At 32.0% G+C, this 22,758-nt stretch overlaps 1 protein-coding gene across 11 annotated transcripts in view; it reads right to left on the bottom strand.

Annotated features, from left to right (window-relative positions):
* SLC4A10 (solute carrier family 4 member 10) overlaps positions 1-22,758 on the bottom strand; it is a 378,984-nt gene that overhangs the window by 116,699 nt on the left and 239,527 nt on the right. For all 11 annotated transcript variants that reach the window (XM_017946583.2, XM_031651310.1, XM_031651311.1 and 8 more), the window contains 2 exons: positions 16,350-16,510; positions 8,751-8,939 (listed from right to left, as the gene is read on the bottom strand). In XM_017946583.2, coding sequence (XP_017802072.1) covers positions 8,751-8,939; positions 16,350-16,510 — 350 coding nt within the window. The remainder of the gene's footprint in view (positions 1-8,750; positions 8,940-16,349; positions 16,511-22,758) is intronic.

Below are 22,758 nucleotides of genomic sequence, written 5' to 3'. Positions count from 1 at the left end.
AGTTACAGGTAGAAATGGGAGAATTCAGTAAAAAATTAAACCAATTTTCAGATAAAAACTCTAAAAGATTATTTTCAATAAGGATTATATACAAAAATATGTAAATGTTACCAGGATTTTGAAGCATCATTGATTTCTAGATTTCAACCAAAACTAATGGTATATATAAAAAGACAAGATAGACATCTGTTAAGATTTAAGCTCAGCCTGAAGAATTTAAAATGTAAAGCATTAAAAAGGACGGATATTTATCAGAAAAATACACAGTATATTTTTAGGTTTTATCGCATCTAAAAAGCCAAACCAATGAAAAAAAGTTCTTTGGCCATAACTCTTACAGTCTATATAAGGGGGTTCGGTTAGAAATACCTTTATTTCACATAGTATGAACACTACGGATATGATTTTATGCCTCTGATTATTCTATTATATAAGCATACTGATATTAGTCTGTGATATGAGAAAAGATAAAAACTTGAATTGTATTAGTTTTGCATTAACACTAAACTAAAACATAATTATCTTGTAGTTCTTTTCCCTATTATAGGGAAGATGATGAGAGTTCAGTGGATAGTAGCACTGGGAGTGTGGCAATGACTAGAAAGGGTTAAATTCCATCATTCACTAAATATGAAACATTGTTTGCAGTAAATCATATTAAATTTGTTCATAGTTAGCAATGCAATGAAAATTAAACGTCTCCCCATCTTTTTTTCTGTGAAATGAATAATGACAATTCAAATTTGAAGTCTTGCCCATATTTATGATAATAACTCAATGACTCAAAATAGTGCTTTTATTCACATCAGTTGTAGATGTTAGAAACACTCTCTCTGCCTGGCTCTTCTCTCTACTTACCTAAATCCCAACTTTATTCTAAATTCACCTTTAGTGTCATCTCTAATCACTTTGGTCTCTGTCTGAACTTCTCTAAGCTCCCAGGGTAAATGCAAAAAAACCCCACAAAAACCCTTTCCTTTAAATTCTCTCCTGAAAGTCCACTTATTCTTTGTTACCTAGAAATTAACAACTGGGGTTAAAAATACTAATTATTTACTTTCAAAAATTACTATAAGTTTGCTTTTTAGACTAGTAAGCCTCTCAAGCAGGGGTCATTTATTAATAGGAATAATTGTATGGTTTAAAGTTGTTATAATGCCAGAAAGTAATAGGCTTAATATTTTTCTAGAACTTAAGGATTTCACTACTTTCATTAAAAAATGTAAAATAATAATTTGGAGAAGATGAAAATAAAATGACTTTTTAAAATAAGTTCACCTCAAACCATGTTCACAAATTCTGATTATAGCATATTCTAGGGAAATATGTAAACTTCAGATAAATGTCATACAAGCTACATAAATTATTTTCATTCTCCCATTTCTAACCGCAATGTGCAGCTATGACTGTGAACTCTTCATTAGCAGCCATTCAATTTACCATTCTCAAAATAATAACTATAGTTTTAAAAAAACCTTTTATATAATGCATTTGTGCTACTAACGGATGTCTTCAATCACCAGTTTCACATCATTTCTCCATATTTTAAAGAGTTAGAACATTAGATATATTTAAAATTAAATTTATTGAATGCTCTGTAAAATTGAGTGGTGAAATTCAAGTCATGGATAAATTAAATACACATATACCTGCTTTCTTATAATAAATCATTTCATGTGGTATAAATCTACACAGAAGAACAATTATTTAGTTCTATCACCAAACACATACAAAACAAAAGTCAACCCAGTGCAAAGTCATTAACTTTGAAGAGATTAAATTTTGAATTGGATAGAAAATATGTGGAACTTAAAATTTGAAAAAATTGAATACGTTATGTATTCATTTGTATACTTTAAGTAGAGCATTTCATAAATTACCTTCAGCTCAGGCAGTATGTTTAAAATATTAACACTTGTATTTCTCCTTGTAAATAATTACAGTAATTAATAACTAATATTTATGTAATAATTATAATAAGTAATATATTTTGAGATTTATTGTTGTATGCTATTCTTGTTCTAAAATAAGAACAATTTTATAAAATATTACTTTATAAGGTTGATAATGAACAAGGGATTTAGAAACTATTTTTTATAAATATTTTAAGTGATGTTGATAATGACCTAGTTGAGAGCTTAACTAGCAGGAGACACATCAGATGACAGTAAACTTCTTGCTAGTCCTAGATTTCAGATATGTCTATAGAATGTATGCTAATATAGAAAGTCACGAAAACTAGCCTATGACAGACAAAAAGACCAAAAATTGTATATCTTTTATATTTCAGAGCAGTAGTTAAATAATAGGAGTTAATATTCATAGTTAAATATACTTAATGACATCAAAAGTCCTGCAAAGTTTAAATAGCATTTCAAATCTTGTTATTATTTCTTGTCTATTATTTCCAAAAATGTAAGTTAATTTGCTAAAGTTGAAACAATACACTTTAAATGTGTATATCCTCAAGGCAGTTTTCACAACTTGGTAGTATATAGAACAATGAAGAGATACTATTTAAAAATTAACCTAACAGGTTTGATTTGGGTTATTTTGAAAAAATAGAAGTCTTTTAAAAAGTTTAACATTTTATTTGCTGTATATATAAAACTAATATTCATGCATGAATTATAGTATATAGAATGAATTGAAACCTCATAAATTAAAAATAATTTTATAGTTCTATTATCAATTGTAATCATTGTTTAAATATATTTTTCTTTATGCCAATTAGTTTATGCCACTTATTACCACCTTTCAGAAGAAGATGATGGATTAAATTTCAAAATTAATTTCATTAACTGAAATGCTATTACACAAGAAGAATCAATAAATTCAGATTTTGGAAGGGCATCTCTTATTTTCTTGCTGATGTCTAAGGCAATAGTGGTTCACAGAATGATAATTTTCATGTACAGAATTTTATCTTCAGCCAGAAGTGAATATTTTCCTAATAGAATAACAAAGAATTTGCTAGGATATTTTCCCCTCATGGAAAAAATTAGTATAAGGTTAGGATTTAGCACTCATATATGTGTGAAAGCTTTATGAATGCTAATTGTATACAGTAATTTTTTTAAAGTGCTATGCCACAGTACTTACAAACAAATGCTTTTTACCTGTTTCTTTATATTACCTTTGTCCACTAATCACTGCCCATATTATTTCCTATAAATGAATGTCACTGCAATGTTTAATTATTTCTGTTTTTATAATACATACATAATTTTGAGGCATGAGGATGACTATGAAAAAAGACACTAATTGAGTAATCTTATTATATTCAGGGTAAGTTATTTAAAAACTGATGAAAAGTGGATATCACTAAAGTTAACTAGTATCTGTGACTATTTAAATGTAAATGGAAACATTTGAGAAACCTAATATCTTCTTTGCTATTTATTAAACACATATTTCTGACCTGTTAAGCTCAAGAGTTCTTCACCTTAAATCAAAATTTCTAATGTTTGACATCTTATCAATTAAGATATATATTATATAGTATTCATATTAGCACCTGTTTGAATTACTTTTCTTTGAGTTATGAATTCATTTTTTTCCTCTGAGCCTTCATGGAGAGATCACACGTGTCAGATAAAAATTATTATAGACTATGTATTTTTCTAGGGCAAATTATAATAGATATGGGGCTAGCATAGGAGAAAACTGAGAGTATTTTGAGTAAATACTAACTAGAAAAATGAAGCTGTTTTTCTGCTTGTTACATCATACATTTTTCACTAAGTGTATTATGAGACTGGCAAAGTCATTTTCTTTATCATAAAGTTGTAGGGAAGGAACATGAGATTACATCAAAAGTACTATTTTATGACTTTAAGTAATAGCAGTATTATTAAAGCACCTCATTATTGGGAAAAAAAAGGTATATTCTCAAAAACCCTGTTGAGTATTATATTAACGTATTTGTCTTTAGCTATAGTTCTCTTCTTTAAGTAAAGTATGCACATATGTATTGTAAAACAGCAGCTTAGCAACTTTTAAATTTATATTTGGCCAAATTCATATCAATAGAATATATTGCATAAATGTATCATTATTTTCTACTGCTTAATCCACTGTAAATTACGTGCACTAGAAGGAAACTGGGATGAAGACATGGAGGTACATTACTATTAACCTAGAGACCAAGCCGGTTTACACTACCTCAGAAACCTTCAACGCATTTAGAGTACCCAAAGGGTAGGAGATGAGGGAGTACAGAGATGAGATGAGCCTGTTAGAGACAGACATAAGACAGAGCAAAATAAAGAAATATAAAGATGAATGACAAAGTTACATACATGTGTAACAATACATTTATTCATGGGAATAGAAAACATAAAGAAAGAAGGGCTAAATATTTAGAAAATGCTGATTAGGTGAGCTACACTTCAAAAACATGAAAAGTATGCAAACAATTAAACTTGGAGAAAAATTAGTGTGCCTGAAAATCATTAATGCAATATAAGAAATAACAAATCCAAACACATCATACTAGAATTATGTTCGCTCTTAAGATCTAGTCTTGACATTCCAAAACTGTAATGACAATATAGCCTCTGGGCAGGCCCATCAGTTGTGTCAACAACGTCATCTTGATTTTCTTGGAAGAGTAGAAAATATCATACTTATTAAACAATGTTTAATTATTTAATATACACAAATGTTTTAATAAGTTTCTCTCAAGCAATCTTAAGAATTATTATTCTAGCTTTATTTTTTCTTCAAAGGTAGAACATTATGAGGGATAAATTTTACACCTTGGATATCTTATTTATGAGACCATTGTATTAAAAAAGCAAGAAAGCATTTTTTAATATCTAATACAAAATACATAATATCTAAATACGTAAAGACAACATGCATCTGAAAATTAAAAGTACAGCATTTGTAAAAGAAGTAACTATAATGCAATAGATCTGATTTCCAAAAGTATAAATAAATATTATGCACAATACATATGTGTACATTGCTTTAAGGTCTGAAATCTACCCAGGCCTAAAGAGTGAACTTTATGTCCTGTCCTCCCAAGTCTAACTGTTTTTCAGTAAACTATGGCATTGAACAGTAGTTAGAGACTTTCTGCACTGTAACTCCTTTTGAGATCCCAAATAAAAGGTACAACTGGAAAGTATTCAGATTATGAGAGACAAAAGATATGTGAAGGAAAACAAACAGAGTTAGAAATTATTAGTAAAGGACAGAGCAGAATAAAGACACCCTATACTTAACAAAACTAATAATCCCAAATTATCTTCAAAAATATAAAAGTTATCATAAGGATAATAATATTTTATAATGGATTTATAATCCCAATGTCTCAAAAGGTAATTGAATACATGACCTAAATGATAAATACAGATACTGATAAATTTTGCCTTCTAGATCACTTAACACAAAAGTCTTATTTTTAGTTTTAGAAAATCTTCCTAGTCCAAATAATTATTTTAATATTTTCAATATATTTATCTTGAGTGTTTTACCATCCATACCCTTTTCAGGGTGCTAATGTCAAAGTAGATATTATTTTTCTATTATTTTTGCTGTCGTTTTGCCAAATGTAACTGTCACTTTTTATTGAAACATCAGAATCAGATATTTAATTCTCACAGTTTTGATGCTTAATGAAAAGTGAAAGTTAAACACAGCATGGTGGCATTAAAAATGCATGGTGAATCCATAGCATCCTTCACATTAGCCCTGAAGAGAATGCAGAATACCAAGAAAAGTTAACTAGTGTGTTTTGAGATGAGACTGACAAATTATCACAAATCACTAAAAAAGGAATGGACAAAGAATGGTAGACTTGGGAAGGAGAAGAGCAAGGAAATGCACTATTTTATTAATCTAATCTATAAAACAGGGAAGACCCCATTTGAAATACAGTGTCTGAATGTTTAACCCCAGAGAGTACTAACAAGGTAACATGCTTGTGAAGTAGAAACTTTATTCTATATGACTCTTTCAGGCTTATCTACATAAGCTTCCATTTGTTTTTGAGACAATTTCAGCACATTAAACAAGAAACGGGGACTTATTTCTACCACTATGCTTAGGGAGGAAAATGTATTCTGTTTTAAAGTTTCTGGAAAAATCTTTGCCCTATTTAATTTCTATTCTATAATCTTTTTTAAAAAAGTCCATCTTTTTGCATAATGGATTTTACTAAGGATTTAAAAAAATTAATAGTATTACCTTTACTTTTTTGATGTTTTGAAATCCTTTTGCATCTCTCTGAACTATTGCACAAAATTTTAAATCTAGATTGCATATTTAGAACAGAAGGTCCAATTCATATTTATGGCTATTAATTTCAATTTGTTTATATATCTAGAGTTTGTCAGGCCTTAGAATTCCTAAGTAGATTGAGAACCTCAGTAGTAAAGGTCTTTCGTACTTTTTTCATTTTTGGGTAGGAGATTTATTTCTAAATTGGTGAAGTCTATACATATTTTCAGAATTCTCAACACACATAATTATGCAAAGTGTGTAAGGAAGCAAAACAGAGTCATAAGGAGGTGTTATAAGCTTAGGCTTAGAAAACCACTTCTGACAGCATACTCTACAACAATACTTAATTGGGTATATGAATCTTATTAGAAATGTTTCCAAGTTTTTATTGCCCTTACGTATGCCTCAAAAAGATTTGTATGTGTTCAGATAAAGGCTGATTGTACAGATGGTGACAGAATCACTTCAGAATCACTCAGATTCTAGTTTTCGGGAAAACTAAACCATTTCTTAAATAAGACAAAAAGCAGGCTCTCAGAAAACCTTGTGACTATATGTAGATTTGTAATTCACAGTTATAATTCTACCATCTCCTCTTATGTTTAATAGAAGTTTAAAGCAGTAACAAACAGTGTGCCTAGATCTGCATATTACAATAAATCATTGATCCAATAAATTCTATAGCATCTTACTTCAAAAAAAAGTCATGAAATTATTGTTAGAGTAAACATTATCTCCAGTGAAATTTAAGGTATAAATTTTAACTAGTTCAAAATGCAAGATCCTTGCCTCTTTGAAGAAACATACCTCTTTCTTAAAGACATATATCTTATTATCTGATTTCTAGCAAAAGTTATGAAGGCAAAAGTCCATTTTTATAAAATCTGCATGCATTCTTAGAAGTTAATTCTTGGGTATATTTTAATAAAGTTTTTGGAGTCATGTAGACATAAGCCCATAGCCAAAATTGTAAATAACTGACTCTGTTTTAACATTGCCATACCAAATAAATACTAGCATTATAAGCATAACAAAAGCACAGCATTTGTAATACATCTCTTAGAATATAAAAGCCTCAAGTTTTGTTATCTTATATATCACTTATTTTAAAGCAAATTGTGATTTAGAATAAAATATGTTTTAAATATGTGATTTGATTCAAAGCAAGTTATACCTCCTCAGAATGTTCAGTGGACTCTACAAACACAAGTTGGTATTTACTATAAAGTATTCATAATAATTTTATTGAACTTAATGTGTGCACAACTATAGACTCTTTTATGTAACAAAAATGACTTATATTCAGTCACTGAAAAGTCCCAAAAATCAAATGAGTATTTCAAAAATGATTTTGTCATTAAGAACTGGTTCTATGCTCTGAGACAAAATTACATCTAATCATCTTTATCTATTTAATAAAGCATTTATTCTACATTTTTTATGTATATTTGATTCAGTAGTATGGAAACTGATTAATATGAAGCAAATCTGGAGAAAACTAATTTTCATACATTTTATTTAAGGCATCTCTGAAGCTTTTGAAAATAGGGTGAGATTACATGATATTTCATGCTGTCACTACATGTGCTTTCATCCATTTGTGGAAATCAGTCTTTCCAGTAAAGCATTTGAAAATACTTTTCATTAATTTTTATCTTTTAGAACTGGAAACTTTAAAGCTGATAGAAGTTTAACAAATTCATACCATCTTCATGGTAACTTCATTTTCTTTCATGAGACTAATAGAAAGGATGGATGACAATAGGAGATTCCTAAGCAACTTCCTTAGTGCAAATGATCAGGGGTTAAATAAATGCAAGGAGAGAACAAAAAATACAGGAAAGATAAAAGAGTCCAAAGCATAAATCATAGAAAGTCAAGATTGCTAAGAAACAATGGTGGTCATCTATATTGGTGTATGAAAATGGTCAGTGGGGTGGCTCCATGGATGTTGAAGATGCCACATTACAAACAGCAATGAGCCCTTGAACCGGAATCAGCCATAATGTAGGTAAAGTCACAAGCAATGCACTGGCTGGTCTTTTCAATCATTTTCTCTAATGGAATTTGTTAACTATGAGCAACATGAGACCAGTATCTTTTTTCCACAAACACTAGATGATGATCATGATTCCTTTAAATGAAAACACCATCTATGGCATAAGTCAAAGCCCCGCATTACATTTTTAAGCTACAGGACAGAGACTAGGACCTTATTTGTTATGCCACAGATGCTCTGTTTATGTTTTCTGCAGCAAATCTAAAAGTTTTTTTTTTATTAAATATTAGGTTTTTTTTGTATTTTTTCCTGAGCCTTTCAGGAAACTTAAGTTCTTTTCTAAAAGTTTTACAATATGATGCTTGATAATAAGACTATATCCTCATGTAAAAAGAATTCTACAATAATGTGAATTTCAAAAAATCATTTTCAAATAAAACAAATTTTAAAAGATTTAGAAGCACTTCGATATATCAGAGACCTATAGTAGACATAAAGAGCACAATAAACAAACATTTACCATTTTTGTCCATGGAATTTGGTTCTGACTGTTTCTTGCCAATATCAGCAAAGGAACGAACAATGGGAATCCTGTTGGTGAGTTTTTTCTGATTCTGATGATGATGTTGTTTCATCAATGCCTCATGGACCCTGTGGCGTACATCTTCATTCAGCTGACCTGAGCTCACTTGTTGGTCAAGAACCATATCTGAAGAGAAGAGGCCGGAAGAAGATGAATACAGCTTTCCTCTAGAACATGAGCCAGCCATGAATCACTGAGTCCAAATATGCAAGCCCTAAACAATATTAGTCATCTTGAAATACAAATAACTTCTTTAAAAAAATTCCTAAGCATGGTGTTATAAATGGAAATTTATGTTCCATTGTAGAAATGTTGCACAAGAAAGATTTGGGGCAAATTTTCATTATAAATCATTCTATTTTAAATATATAATTCTCATGAAGTATTATTTTTCAAAGGGGAATAGTTGCATTGAGAAGAAAGTTCTTTATTTCTTCATTATTCACACTGATGGGTGGAATAGCTGTAGAGATGATATGAAAATTCATAATGTGTTTGAATTCACAATTCATAATGTGTTTGAATTTGGAAATTGGTTTTATACTTATATTTTAATATTTTTCCCATTTTCTAGTACAGACTAATTTCCTTGTTTCCTCATTAAGTGAACAGAAGTCTATCTGTGAAAATCTGATGCAAAGAGGCCTATGAAGTGATATAGTTACTGAATTTGGAGAGTAAACAATTCTGTTTCATATGGATAGAAAATCAGCCCTTTCTCAAACTTTCCTGGAAACACACTCCCTTGAGAATGTTAGATTAAAAAGATATTTTATGCCTGCAAAACAAAGACTGGAAGGTGAGATTTCAGAAGTCTATAATTAAGCAGATTATTTACCATACATAGTATCAAAAATGTCAATAAAGTAGATAAGCAAAGGTATTTTAAGTTTTTTAGTGATATAAAGATCACATCAGTGAATGTTTGTGTAATCAGTTTGCTTTCTGATTATCAAATATTAACTCTAATTGTTTTTAAGGCATTTAACATCTTATGTAAAGCAGATCGCAAAGAGCTGCCTTCCACTGCCTTTTTGAGTACAATAAAGGTTTCAAAATTAGCAGAATGCTGCCTTACCAACAGTATTTCCCTTCAGTGTGAAGCCGAAATGAACTAGGGGACAGATTTGGGCCACTTTATGACATTCTAGCTAGATGACTTTGCAAAGTTGAATAACGTCAGTGTCCTTATTTATAAAATGGAGATAATAATATCTATATCACATGTTGGTGCCAAGACTGGCATAAGGCACCTGATGCACTGATTGGAATATTGAGGCTATCAGTAAATATTTCCCAGAACAGGATTTTCTTTGCAATTTTCGTTACGTAGATTATGGGTTCCTGGTTTGAAATTTGTGGTGGTTTCAATATATTCATATTTTATAACAGTTTATCAATTAGAGACAAAGCTGGGCTTATCAATAGCAGAAAACCTAAATTAAACTACCTAAAACAATTTTATTGGCTCACATAATAGAAAGATCAAAGTTAGGTTGGCTCTAATTCTGCTTCTCTGTGATTTTGTTAACTTCCCCCTCCTCTAGGGTAAGCTTTAACCTCAGGCTGATTTTCCTTATGGTCATAAGATGGCTTCCAGCCACAACAAGGAAATATATATTTTTGTTCATATGCAGTGAGAAATATATTTTTTGTGACTTTCTCTTAGATGAGTTATTTTTCACCTGGCCAGGAAAAATTATCCTAAGTCTTACTGACATAGCCCTGCCCATCTTGAACCCAATCACTGGCAAAGGAGATGGTATTCATATTCCTGACAGGCTAATCAAGAACTGCACTTCAATCTAGAGTTAATTCTCTAAACCAGAGATAGACAAGCTCTTTTTGTCCTGAGCCAGATAACAAATATTTCAGGCATTGTAGGCCATCTGATCTCTGTCACAAATACTGAATTTTGCCTTTGCAGCAGGAAAGCAGCCACAGGCAACATGAACACAAATAAACCTGGTTATGCTCCAGTGCAACTTCTTTATGGATGCTGAAACTCGAATTTCATATAACATTCACATCACAACATATTAACTTCTTTTTTATTATTTTTCAACCATTTTAAATATAATCCCCATTCTTAGCTCAAATGCCCTATGAAATCAGGCAGTCGGCCATATTTGGCACATGGGATATAGTGTGCTGTATCATTTTTGTGTGTACAATGGAAAGAGGTAGAATGAATATTTGGAAGTCACCCATAATATATACCTGGAATGTTTGAAAGTCAGTCACTATAATTACCTCAAAGGTCCCTTCCAATTCTGAAAATGTATTATACTATAGAATAATATTTAAATCTATTTTTCAGTTCTTTGGAGATCAGTAGTTATAATACCCCTGGGTTAATCTGAAATAAAGGAAATAATAAATTGTCAACATATATGACATTACACTGAAACCTTGCTAAGATGGGAAAATGTATACAAAATATGCATATGCTTCATAATGGAAGTTGTAAAGTAGGTTATTAGAATACCAATATGATATTATTGTAAGGCAGTTCCAAATATAAGCCATGATATGAATTCCCAGTTCAATATTCTAGTCAGAATCAAAAGTAATCACATAATAAACCCTGCATATGTTTATGATTTTTAATTTCTATTAAAGCACAATGTTTCCAGGCTCAAACACTATAAAACCCATAGGTCACTATCTTCACAGTTTTTCAAAGAAAAGATTTTTATTTGAAACAGTTATGTAAGGAAAAGTAAATATTAAAAAACACACTCATCTGTTCATTAGTTACAGAGAAATACACAGCAAACTTCTCCAAAGTATAACTGTATCAAATTATATCTTACTTGTCTGGAAAAAAATTACTCATTTTGCTTAAGAATATAACATATTAGGGTGACATTTAGGTACCAAAAGGAATCTGAATTAGTAATCACTCACATTGTTCTTTTCCCCACTACAATATATATCAGTATTAACTTGAAAAGTGTGAAAGAATAATGGACCATAATGAGTTTTGGTCCAGAGTGAAGTCCTGCAATCTCAGCAGGCTATGATGCCTACCTAATACAGTCTATTCTGCCCCAGGATCTGGATGAAAAGCAAAAAAGCAAGAGAAAAAAAAGGACAAATAGGTCACACTCTCACACTCCGCTAACACTAAGCAGGTTCTAGAAAAATAGTAGCACTTTGAGACCATCCTGCCCAACATGGTGAGTTCCCGTCTCTACTAAAAATACAAAAAATTAGCTGGCCATGGTGGCGCGCGCCTGTAGTCCCCGGTACTTGGGAGACTGAGGCAGGAGAATCGCTTGAGCCCGGGAGGCGGAGGTTGCAGTGACCTGAGATCGCGCCACTGCACTCCAGCCCGACGGCAGAGCGAGACTTCGTCTCAAAAAAGAAAAAGAAAAAAAGAAAAACTAGTAGCACTTGTGGAAAACGGCCTCAGAAAAATGAAAAATTGTTTTTCATCCTATCAGGTAACTATTTTATCATAACGTATCTTGAATGAAAGCCCCTAGAGGCTATGACATATTGCAGATTCTATATAAATCTCTGTCTTTTTGAAGATCATCATATCAATGCTTTGAAAACCCATTGTCTTAACTGTAAAATATATTGGGGGAGGTGGGGGGGAATATGATATGAAATTCCTAAATTCTGTGGTTTGGTTGCCAGCACTAACAGGGATGTGTGTGCTAAAGGTGTAAACTGTAATAGAATATTTACTTTTCAGACCAACGATTGTCACAGTATAGGCGTGTTAAAAAATATATGGTTATTCCTATACTCCCATATCTACAGATTACATTCAGTGGAGCAAACTGCAGATGCTTCCTTCAATGAAAGATTTTAAACAACAAAGGTTGTTTAAATAAGTTGGGAGCTATGATTGATAATCTGTCCATGGTACTAACTTTGGTTTGGTTTTAATTTCTTCCTAACTCTCATTGACAGAATTAGGTTAATGTATACACACACTGAAGAGAGGATATTTCCATCATTAATCTTTATAATGCTTAATTTCAAAGAGATTAACATAGACCATAAAATTCCCTGTAATTTATATGAATATAATTGAGAAGCATATTCAATATAATTAATCTCCATATCAGAGTAAATTGTGGTAAGAAGATATATCCGGAGAATTTTGGATTTGAAAAGGTTAAGTAATATTTTGAAGGATAAAGTTTAAATTTATTGAGTTTCCTGAAACATGGGAAATAGATACATTTTAAATTAACTTTAGCCAAAAGAAAATCCTACTTTAATTATACCAGAAATTTTTGACAGACTTGCCAGATACAAATGGGATTTTCTGCTACTAAGTCTACGAAAATATCTTAAGGAATTATCTGAGTCTGTTAAAAACATATCAGAACATTGATATAAAAATCCTTGATCATTACAAAACAATATCTGGGTCATATTCATCTAGTAGGAAATGTCTGAAAAACATCAATACTGCAAAGCCTGTGCATTCACAAAGTACTAGGGATTAGAAATCTTAAAGGTAAACTGTGACACTTAGCTTTTGTAAAACTGAAACGAGTGACTAACGTATGTGAATTATGGCTAACAGAGAAAAATCATGATAAATAAGAGTTGAGGAAAAAGTTCAGAGCTGACTGTTAATCACTGTGGCCACAAATGATCATGAAACAGAATAAAACAGAAATTATGGTTGGGCACAGTGACTCATGTCTGTAATCCTAGCACTTTGGGAAGCTGAAGCAGGTGGACTGATTGAACCCAGGAATTCAAGACCAGCCTGGGCAACATAGTGAGACCCCCATACCCCAAAAATTATGATTATAGGTTAATAAAACAATTATTTCCATTTCTGCAAAGGTCATCTTTGATAAAGAACTGTCTATTTATCTGTTTACGGTGAAATAGTTTCTTTCCTACTTTATAAGTTGCTTTGATAATAAAACATAATTATGTGACAATACTTTGCAAAGTTAGAAGTCTTAAAAACGGAAAGCATGCTTATTTATTACAAACTTAGTAACACAGCTCAATTTTTATAAAATGAAAATAGGAGTAAGTAAAAAATAAGAATATAATTACAAACTATAGGGAGAAAATATTTTAATGAGATTATATTGAGGGGATACATAAGTAACTTTTAAATTTAGTCAAATTATAGTTATCAATGAGAGGAAATCTCTTCTCATTGTAAAGGAATCTAAGGTAATAACGATCAACAGAGATATTTGTAATCATATTTTTCTTTGTGATGTTAGCATTAAACCACTGACATATTCTAAATGTCATTTTACAGGCTGCTCTGCACTGAAAAATGGGACATTCAGGTTGGGCTACTTCAAAGTCAGAAAGATACACACTAATTAGAAGAGCAGAAAGAATACTAAAAAGCTATTTAGGGTATCAAGACGTCAACTGAACTACTTTCACTGTAAGGATAGACTTAGAGAATGTAATTTGCTTGAAAAGGCTAGATTTAACCCAGTTAACCTTCACATATTCTACAGAATTGAGCTTGGGAAACGGACAGAGTTAGGAAAAAGTTGCATAATTTTAGACAATGAAAGTGAACTAAGGTGATAAAATGAACAGTGTTTTAGTCAAATTACTGGGAGAAAATTTCTTCATAAAAATAACTTTCTGAGGAAAGCATTAGAAATTACATAACTTAAGAAATGTGAAGACTGGTAAAAGTGTAAAGGGTGTGTTCTGAGGCTAATTTTGCCAGGTGGTAGAATGTGACAGTTTCACTTCCCATTTCAAAATGTATTTGGATTAATCTATTTTCAAAGGTAGCGTCATCATCAATTCAAGCAGTGAAAATAAATCCCTTAGCACAAGGCCTCCAACCTTTTAAATCTTAGTTTCTTTCTTTATTAAATAAGGAAAACAATAATAACACTAAGAACCAGGTTTGAGTATGAAAAAGATAATTACAAACTTAAGAGCTTCCCATACTTCAAAGTACTGTGAAAAGCCCGGCTGTTTCATTCCTAATTAAAATATAAAAATGTTTAATGGGTATTAGCAAGACCATATAATGTAAAGCTAAGAAACTGAGCTGGATAGCTACCTATTTCAGCATTCTTAGAGAGTTTGTTTATTTCTGAGTTAATCATTTTCTCCATTTTTTCTTGATTTATTGCAGCTACAGTAGCCTGGATACTTCTGAAAATTATACATATATGTTTAACTTTATAAAGTATTTTAGGCTCTAGTTATGTAATTTAAAGAATAATCTCTTTACAGGTGTCACATGAAACAGAAGAGGACTGCTTATCTTTCCTGTTTGGGGCAGAGTGTGTGTGTGTGTGTGTGTGTGTGTGCGCGCGCGCGTGCGCACCCGTGTATGTGTTTTAGATTTTTTGGAATTTTTGTTTAATAAATCAAGCCAAAGTATCTTTTAGTACTTACTGTTCTTTTCACATATACTGCAATGCCTATCAGCACCAATGACTAAATCAATAATTTTTAAGGTGATAAATGTGCCATCAAAATTTGGGTGACATTCACTTCAAGACATCTCTTTTTCTTCAGACAGCAGTTGTAGTGTAACAGAAAAGACACTGGGCTTAAAGTCAGGGGCCCCTGGGTGAAATCTAGGTCATGACAATTTTAGAGTTTCTATTTTCTGATTGGAAAATGAGAATGACATCTACTTCATGGGGCTGTTCTGCAGATTAAAGTAGATATGTTATTTTTCTAATATATAATTCTCTTTTATATATGATTAACACACATATAATTTATTTTTCATTTCTACAATATAATTAAGATACTAAGTTTTTCCACTTCACAAATACATATCATATGGGACAAATTTTATTTTTTCCCAAACTAATAATTTTTAAACTGTCTCTTTTCTTTGTTTGTATTTTTAAAACCTCCATCAATTATTTCATTTATATACTTTCAAAACTTGTTTCTGTGTTTTTGTATTATTTTGTCTTTACTAAAATATGTTTGTCTTCTGGTCAAAAGATACAGGAGTTCTTTGACTCAATTTCTGTAATAATAACATTTCCTAAATATAGCTGTCTATATTATGAGACATCATTGAATTCTAATACTAATCATTTATCAGGTTGCAGTATTGAATTACAAAACAAATCCTAACTATAACACTTGGCTTCCTCTGGAATTCAAGGGTTTTAATTAAGTTTAAAATAAATGGCCATACTCTTCTGTGTCCATTCTAAACCAACATTTTTCTGTTTATTGAAATTTTTTCATTTGGCGATTTCATGTGTTTGGATATTGAAAATAAGTAGCTTTAAGGGTTTTTCCTTTAAATTTCTAATGGTGAGAGTCTAATAATGAAAATGAATGGTGAATGGGAATCAAGATATCTAGGTTCTTGTCCTAGACTTGGCACTGCCAACCTAGAGCATATTTCTCTGAGATTCAACTTCTTTTATCTCGAATAACAGGGTAAAAGAAAATGACTTTTAAGGCCTCATACAGTGATTATGAGAATAGTTTTCCAAAGTTCATGCATATATTGAATTACAAGGAAAAGAGAATAACAAAAAAGTAGCTGTACCTATAAAATAGACTAAGGGAGAAAAGATATACCTGCAATTTCTTCTAAAGTGTTGGCATGCATGTCCAGCAACACAGTTCCATTCAGAATACAACTTCTCAACTCAAACAAGCTGTGCAATGAAAGAGTAGCTACATAAGGCTTGCTCCACCTTTCTCCTCCATCTTCCACATCTTCTTCAAACTTCAACCACCTATATAAACAAATATTATCAGCACAGTTTATATTATATTGTAGGTGAATGATCCTTTATCCCAAAAATAAAAGGTTGAAATAGAAAAGCAGTCATATTGTGTCTTGGTTCATAAGTTTTGGAAGTATATAAAAGCTAGTCTAAGCCATTTGGCTTATTTCATTTTAATTCTATTTAGCTCACATTCTTTCTGTAATTAAAAAATAATTGAAAATAAAGGAAAACTCATGTTATTTTGTTAACTTGTCTAACTCTGAAGAAACATTTAAATATAAGTGTTTAACCAGTGGTCACAGAAAATCTTATGTAGCACCAATAAAGAGTGTATCCTTCATGGAAAGTTAATGGTAATTGAAAAAGAAAATGAAAGAATACTTATTTTTCATTGGTGGGAGGTCTTAAATCTGAAAATTTTAGTCTCTTGGTAATTTTCTTATAAGATCTTGAGGGAGGCTAGCATAATTTGGGGCCTGTTGTATAGGAAAAATCTCTGTTAGGCTTGCTTGGATGAAAGCTAGTGATAGCAGTCACTTCCTAGGGACTGAATATGTGAGAATTAAGCTCAGACCCCATCCCTGGGTGTTTCTGCGAGGATGGATAATCAGAGAAGAACCTTGATGTCATGATGTCAAACAGGAGACCATTGTCTTCTTGGACCGAAATGAATAGTAATACCTAGATTGTCTGCAAGCAAGATAAATGGAACAGATAAAGAGAAACCAATGATTTTATCGCTCTGGCACAAGCCACTTTATTCTTATCTGTTTAGGAACTTGGTCTCTAATCCTAATAGATGACCAATTTAATTTCACCATTTCTAATGAACCTTAGCCTAAATATTCTTGCCTACCTCCATCTTCACCATTTCCCTCATTTCTTTTCTCCTTAGTCATTTTTGACCACAATTTCTCTCTCCAAGCAATACGATTCAAATCCTCTATACGATATTATATTATTATTTTGTGTAACAAAATGATACAACTTCAACACAGAACAAATATGTGGGAGTAACTAGTTAGGGAATCAAGTGAATTAGCCAAAAGTAACTAACCAAAAGAGTCAGTCAGAATGATTAATGTCCAGAGTAGTAAGAGAGATCAGCAAAGCTATGGATCTGTCTCTAGTGTTTAGGAAGCAAAAAGAAAAAAAAAATGTCAGACGGTGAAGAGGAAACCAATAGAAAAGAATACTTATACCTGCCAAAACTTACAGTCAGGTAAGAATAGCAATGCCACATTGAAAAAGCGTACATTTAAGCCACAAATCACCAACAGTATCTCTTCAAGGCTGGGCATTTTATAGAACATTTTTGTCCACACAAAAAGTTTTCATATTAGTTATTCTTAAAGTTTTTCAGTCCTAAACAGGGCCATAATACCTCATAAATCATGTGATGGTAATATCATGTCATAACTGTTCTCCCTCTCTTCCTAGGAAAGAGTAAAATATCACTACCTGGCTTCCTTTTAATTGGGTGAGTCCATGTCTGTGATTAATTCTGGAAATGGGATGGGAACAGAAATTATGTGTGTGTCACTTCCAGACTGGAGTATTTAATTGTCAAGAGGATATCCTCTGGAGCTCACCCTTTCCTTGACATACAACAAGCAAAAGTTCAAGATGAAGGCTGATCTATCAGCTGAGGTTTCTAAGTTACTGTTTAATACAGTGAACAGACGAGCAAAATCCCAATGATCTATGATGGACATGAATTGTGAGCCATAAACAAATGGGTTTAAGCCACTGAGATTGCAGGATATTTTTAAAGCATAATTTAGCCTATCCCAACTGACTTAGATCATCATTTTAGTTATTCATATCAGCATAAAAATCCTAATCAGAATTAATAGTGAAAGCAAATGTGATTTTAATAAATATAATAAATTATTATTTCTTGTCAGATATGAGAATAAGGCCATAGTCACACTATTATTTCAATATCACAAAGGAGCAACCTCTTGGCAGACATTTTAATGCTATAGTATTATATAAAGTGTCTTCAAATAGTTGAGAATAAAAAGAAATGTATATTTTTTTCTATACTCTACAGCAAAACCACGTTGTAATAAAAGGAAAGTCTTTTAACTTCTCTGGGTCACTTTTCTCACAGGTAAAATGATGAGACAAATCAAGCACATTAAATAATTTTCCAGAGATCACCTAGCCAGTGACCTTGTCAAACCAGGATCCAACTCTTAAGTTTTTTTTTTTTTTAAATTTTGTTTTTCTCCAGAGTCTGTGCCCATTTCCCACCATAATACAGTAATTTGAATTGAACTTATAGTGCTTTTCAGCTCAAAGATCTTATGCTAATGCTTATAGCAGAAACAACTGATTTAACATTGAATTTTCATCCATGTCTGGAGCCAATCTTAAGTTGCAAAATATTCTTTGTTTTCACTTTTTCTTTCATATTATTCCAATTTGTTTTCTTTATTATCTACTATGCTAGATAAAAATAGATGGTTTTCCTTTGTGAATAAGACTCAAACATACTATTCTGTGGAAGGGCTAAAATGAAACTTTCCATAAGGAAGTGGCATCAGGGGAGTAGATACAACTTTTATTAAATTTCCCAATTAAATTATAATCTACTGACATATGCTGTGGATTTCAGATAAAAAGAGCAAAAGGAAGGGAGGCTATATAATAGCACGTATGCTGGTGTTATTTTGACTGAAGAACTTTGTGAAGTTGGAAATTTACTTTCTAGTCTATTTGGTGGTATAGGAAACCTAGAGGTTTAAAAGGGTGTAATACTATTTAAGGAAATGTAGGTTTTCCTCTATGGAAAATGTCCTCAATTAAGGTTTCTAGAGCTATGGTACTTTCTGTCATCCCTGTTTATAAAATTGATTCTAAAATATTGTAACAGTGAGACGATGGTTAACAGTGAGATGATGTCTCTACAAGAAATTAAAAATGTTAACTAGGTGTGGTGGTGCATGCCTGTAGTCCCAGCTGTTCAGGAGGCTGAGATGGCAGGACTGCTTGAGCTCAGGAGATTGAGGCTGCAGTGAGCCATGACAATGCCACTGCACTCTAGCCTGGGTGACAGAGTGAGATCCTGACTCAAAAGAAAAAATAAATAAACTAAATTAAATGTAATCTCCAAAAATTATACTCAAGTACAAAATCCTGAAAAGCCTTTGTACATTACTAAAAAATCATATTGTTTCCCAACTACTTAAGTGTAACTCTAGAAACTTACCCATACAATAATATTGTTTGTAAGCTGTAATAATATGAATAACAAATTCACTTTTAAAATACTCCTGGGCCTCTTGGTCTATATAGCATGATAAAACCCTTTCTTATAATAAAATTTATACTTAAAATTTACTTCTGGATAACAGTGAAGATGACTAAATAAGTGACAAAGCATCTAAATCATTTCATCTTGACTCCTTTGAAAGTAAAATTTTAAATTTTAAGAATGCTGGAAAGGGGTTCCTGTTTTTATATCGGAAAAAAATGACTTTAAACCAAAAACAATCAAAAAGTAAAAAGAATAGGATTACATAAAAATAAAGTGTTCAGACAAGAAGACTTAACTATCCTAAATATATATGCACCCAATACTGGAATACCTAGATTCATAAAACAAGTTCTAAGAGACTTATGAAGAAACTTAGATAATGACACAAGGAGTGGAAGACTTCCAACACCTCACTGATGATATGGGACAGATCACTATGGCAGAATACTAACAAGAGATATTTGGGACCTAAACGTAACACTTGACCAGATGAACCTAACAGACATCTACAGAACACTCCACCCAACAAAAACAGAATATACATTCTTTTCATCTGTACATGGCACATATTCTAAAATTGACCACATACTTACCCATAAAGCAATTCTCAACAAATTTAAAAAACCCAAAATCATACCAAACATAATCTCAGAACACAACACAATAAAAATATAAATCAATACAAAGAAGATATCTCAAAACTATACAATTGCATGGCAACTAAACAACGTGCTCCTTAATGATTTCAGTAAACAATGAAGTAAAGGTAGAAACCAAGCAATTATTTGAAACTAATGAAAACAAAGATAAATTAAAAAGTCAGGAAACAACAGGTGCTGGAGAGGATGTGGAGAAATAGGAACACTTTTACACTGTTGGTGGGATTGTAAACTAGTTCAACCATTATGGAAAACAGTATGGCGATTCCTCAAGGATCTAGAACTAGATGTACCATATGACCCAGCCATCCCATTACTGGGTATATACCCAAAGGATTATAAATCATGCTGCTATAAAGACACATGCACACGTATGTTTATTGTGGCACTATTCACAATAGCAAAGACTTGGAATCAACCCAAATGTCCATCAGTGACAGATTGGATTAAGAAAATGTGGCACATGTACACCATGGAATACTATGCAGCCATAAAAAAGGATGAGTTTGTGTCCTTTGTAGGGACATGGATGCAGCTGGAAACCATCATTCTTAGCAAACTATCACAAGAACAGAAAACCAAACACCGCATGTTCTCACTCATAGGTGGGAACTGAACAATGAGATCACTTGGACTCAGGAAGGGGAACATCACATACCGGGGCCTATCATGGGGAGAAGGGAGAGGGGAGGGATTGCATTGGGAGTTATACCTGATGTAAATGACGAGTTGATGGGTGCTGACGAGTTGATGGGTGCAGCACAGCAACATGGCACAAGTATACTTATGTAACAAACCTGCACATTATGCACATGTACCCTAGAACTTAAAGCATAATAATAATAAATAAAAATAAAATAAAAAATAAAAATAAAAAAAAGAAAACAAAGATAAGACATACTAGAATCTCTGGGACACAGCAAAAGTAGTGTTGAGAGGAAAGTTTATACTGCTAAATGCTGACATAAAAAAAAAGAAACAACAACTTACATCTTAAGTTAACAACTTAACATTACACTTGAAGGAATTTGAAAAGCAAAAGTCAACCAATCCCAAATATAACAGAAGAAAAGAAATAACCAAAATAGAGCTGAACAGAATAAAATGGAGATGAAAAAAAATCACACAAAAGATCAACAAAACCAAGAGCTGGCTCTTTGAAAGAATAAATAACATTGATATACTGCTAGCTAGATTAATTTTAAAAAAGGAAGAAGATAAAAATAAACACAATCAGAAAACGAAGGAAACATTACTACTAACCCGACAGAAATACAAAAACCCTCAGAGACTATTATGAACACCTCTGTGCTCACAAACTAGAAAAGCTAGAAGAAATGGATAAATTCCTAGGAATATACAACTGCCCAAGATTAAACCAGAAATAAATTATTTTTATTATTTATTTATTTATTTGTTTATTTATTTTATTTATTTTTTTGAGACAGAGTCTCTCTCTGTCACCCAGACTGGAGTGCAGTGGCACGATCTCGACTCACTGCAACCTCTGCTCCTGCGTTCAAGTGATTCTCCTGCCTCACATCACAAGTAGCTGGGACTAAAGGCACACACCACTGTGTCTGGCTAATTTTTTCGTATTTTTAGTAGAGACAGGGTTTCACCATTTTGGCCAAGCTGGTCTCAAATGTCTGGGCTCAAGTGATCCACCCACCTCAACCTCCCAAAGTGCTGGAAATCAGAGGTGTGAGCCATTGCACCTGGCCTAATCAGAAATACATTGAAACCATGAACACACCAATAATGAGTTCCAAAATTGAATCATAATAAAAAAGCAAACAACCAGAAAAAAAGCCTTGGATCAGATGGAGTCACAGTCAAATTCTACAAGATGTATAAAGAAGAACTGATACTGAAACTCTTCCAAAAAACAAGGAAGAGGGGTTCCTTTCCAATTCATTCTATGAGGCCAGCATCATTCTCATACTAAAACCAGGCAGATACACAACAAAAAAATCTTCAGACCAACATCCCTGATGAACATAGATGCAAAAATCCTCCATAAAATACTAGCAAACCAAATCCAGCAGCACATGAAAAAGCTAATCCACCATGATCAAATAGGCTCTATTCCTGGGATGCAAGTTTGGTTCAACATATGCAAATCAATAAATGTTATTTATTACATAAACAAAACTAAAAACAAAAACCACATAATGATCTCAGTAGATGCAGAAAAGACTTTTGATAAAATTAAACATCCTTCATGTTTGAAACCCTCAAAAAACTAGGCATTGAAGGTATACACCTCAAAATAGTAAGCATTATCTACAACAAACCTGCAGCCAACATCATACTGAATGGGCAAAAGC

Source organism: Papio anubis, chromosome 10, assembly GCF_008728515.1.
Source record: "Papio anubis isolate 15944 chromosome 10, Panubis1.0, whole genome shotgun sequence".
Taxonomy (NCBI): Eukaryota; Metazoa; Chordata; class Mammalia; order Primates; family Cercopithecidae; genus Papio; species Papio anubis.
The sequence above is the reverse complement of the archived record's forward strand: the minus strand, read 5'-3'. Positions and strand labels throughout refer to the sequence as shown.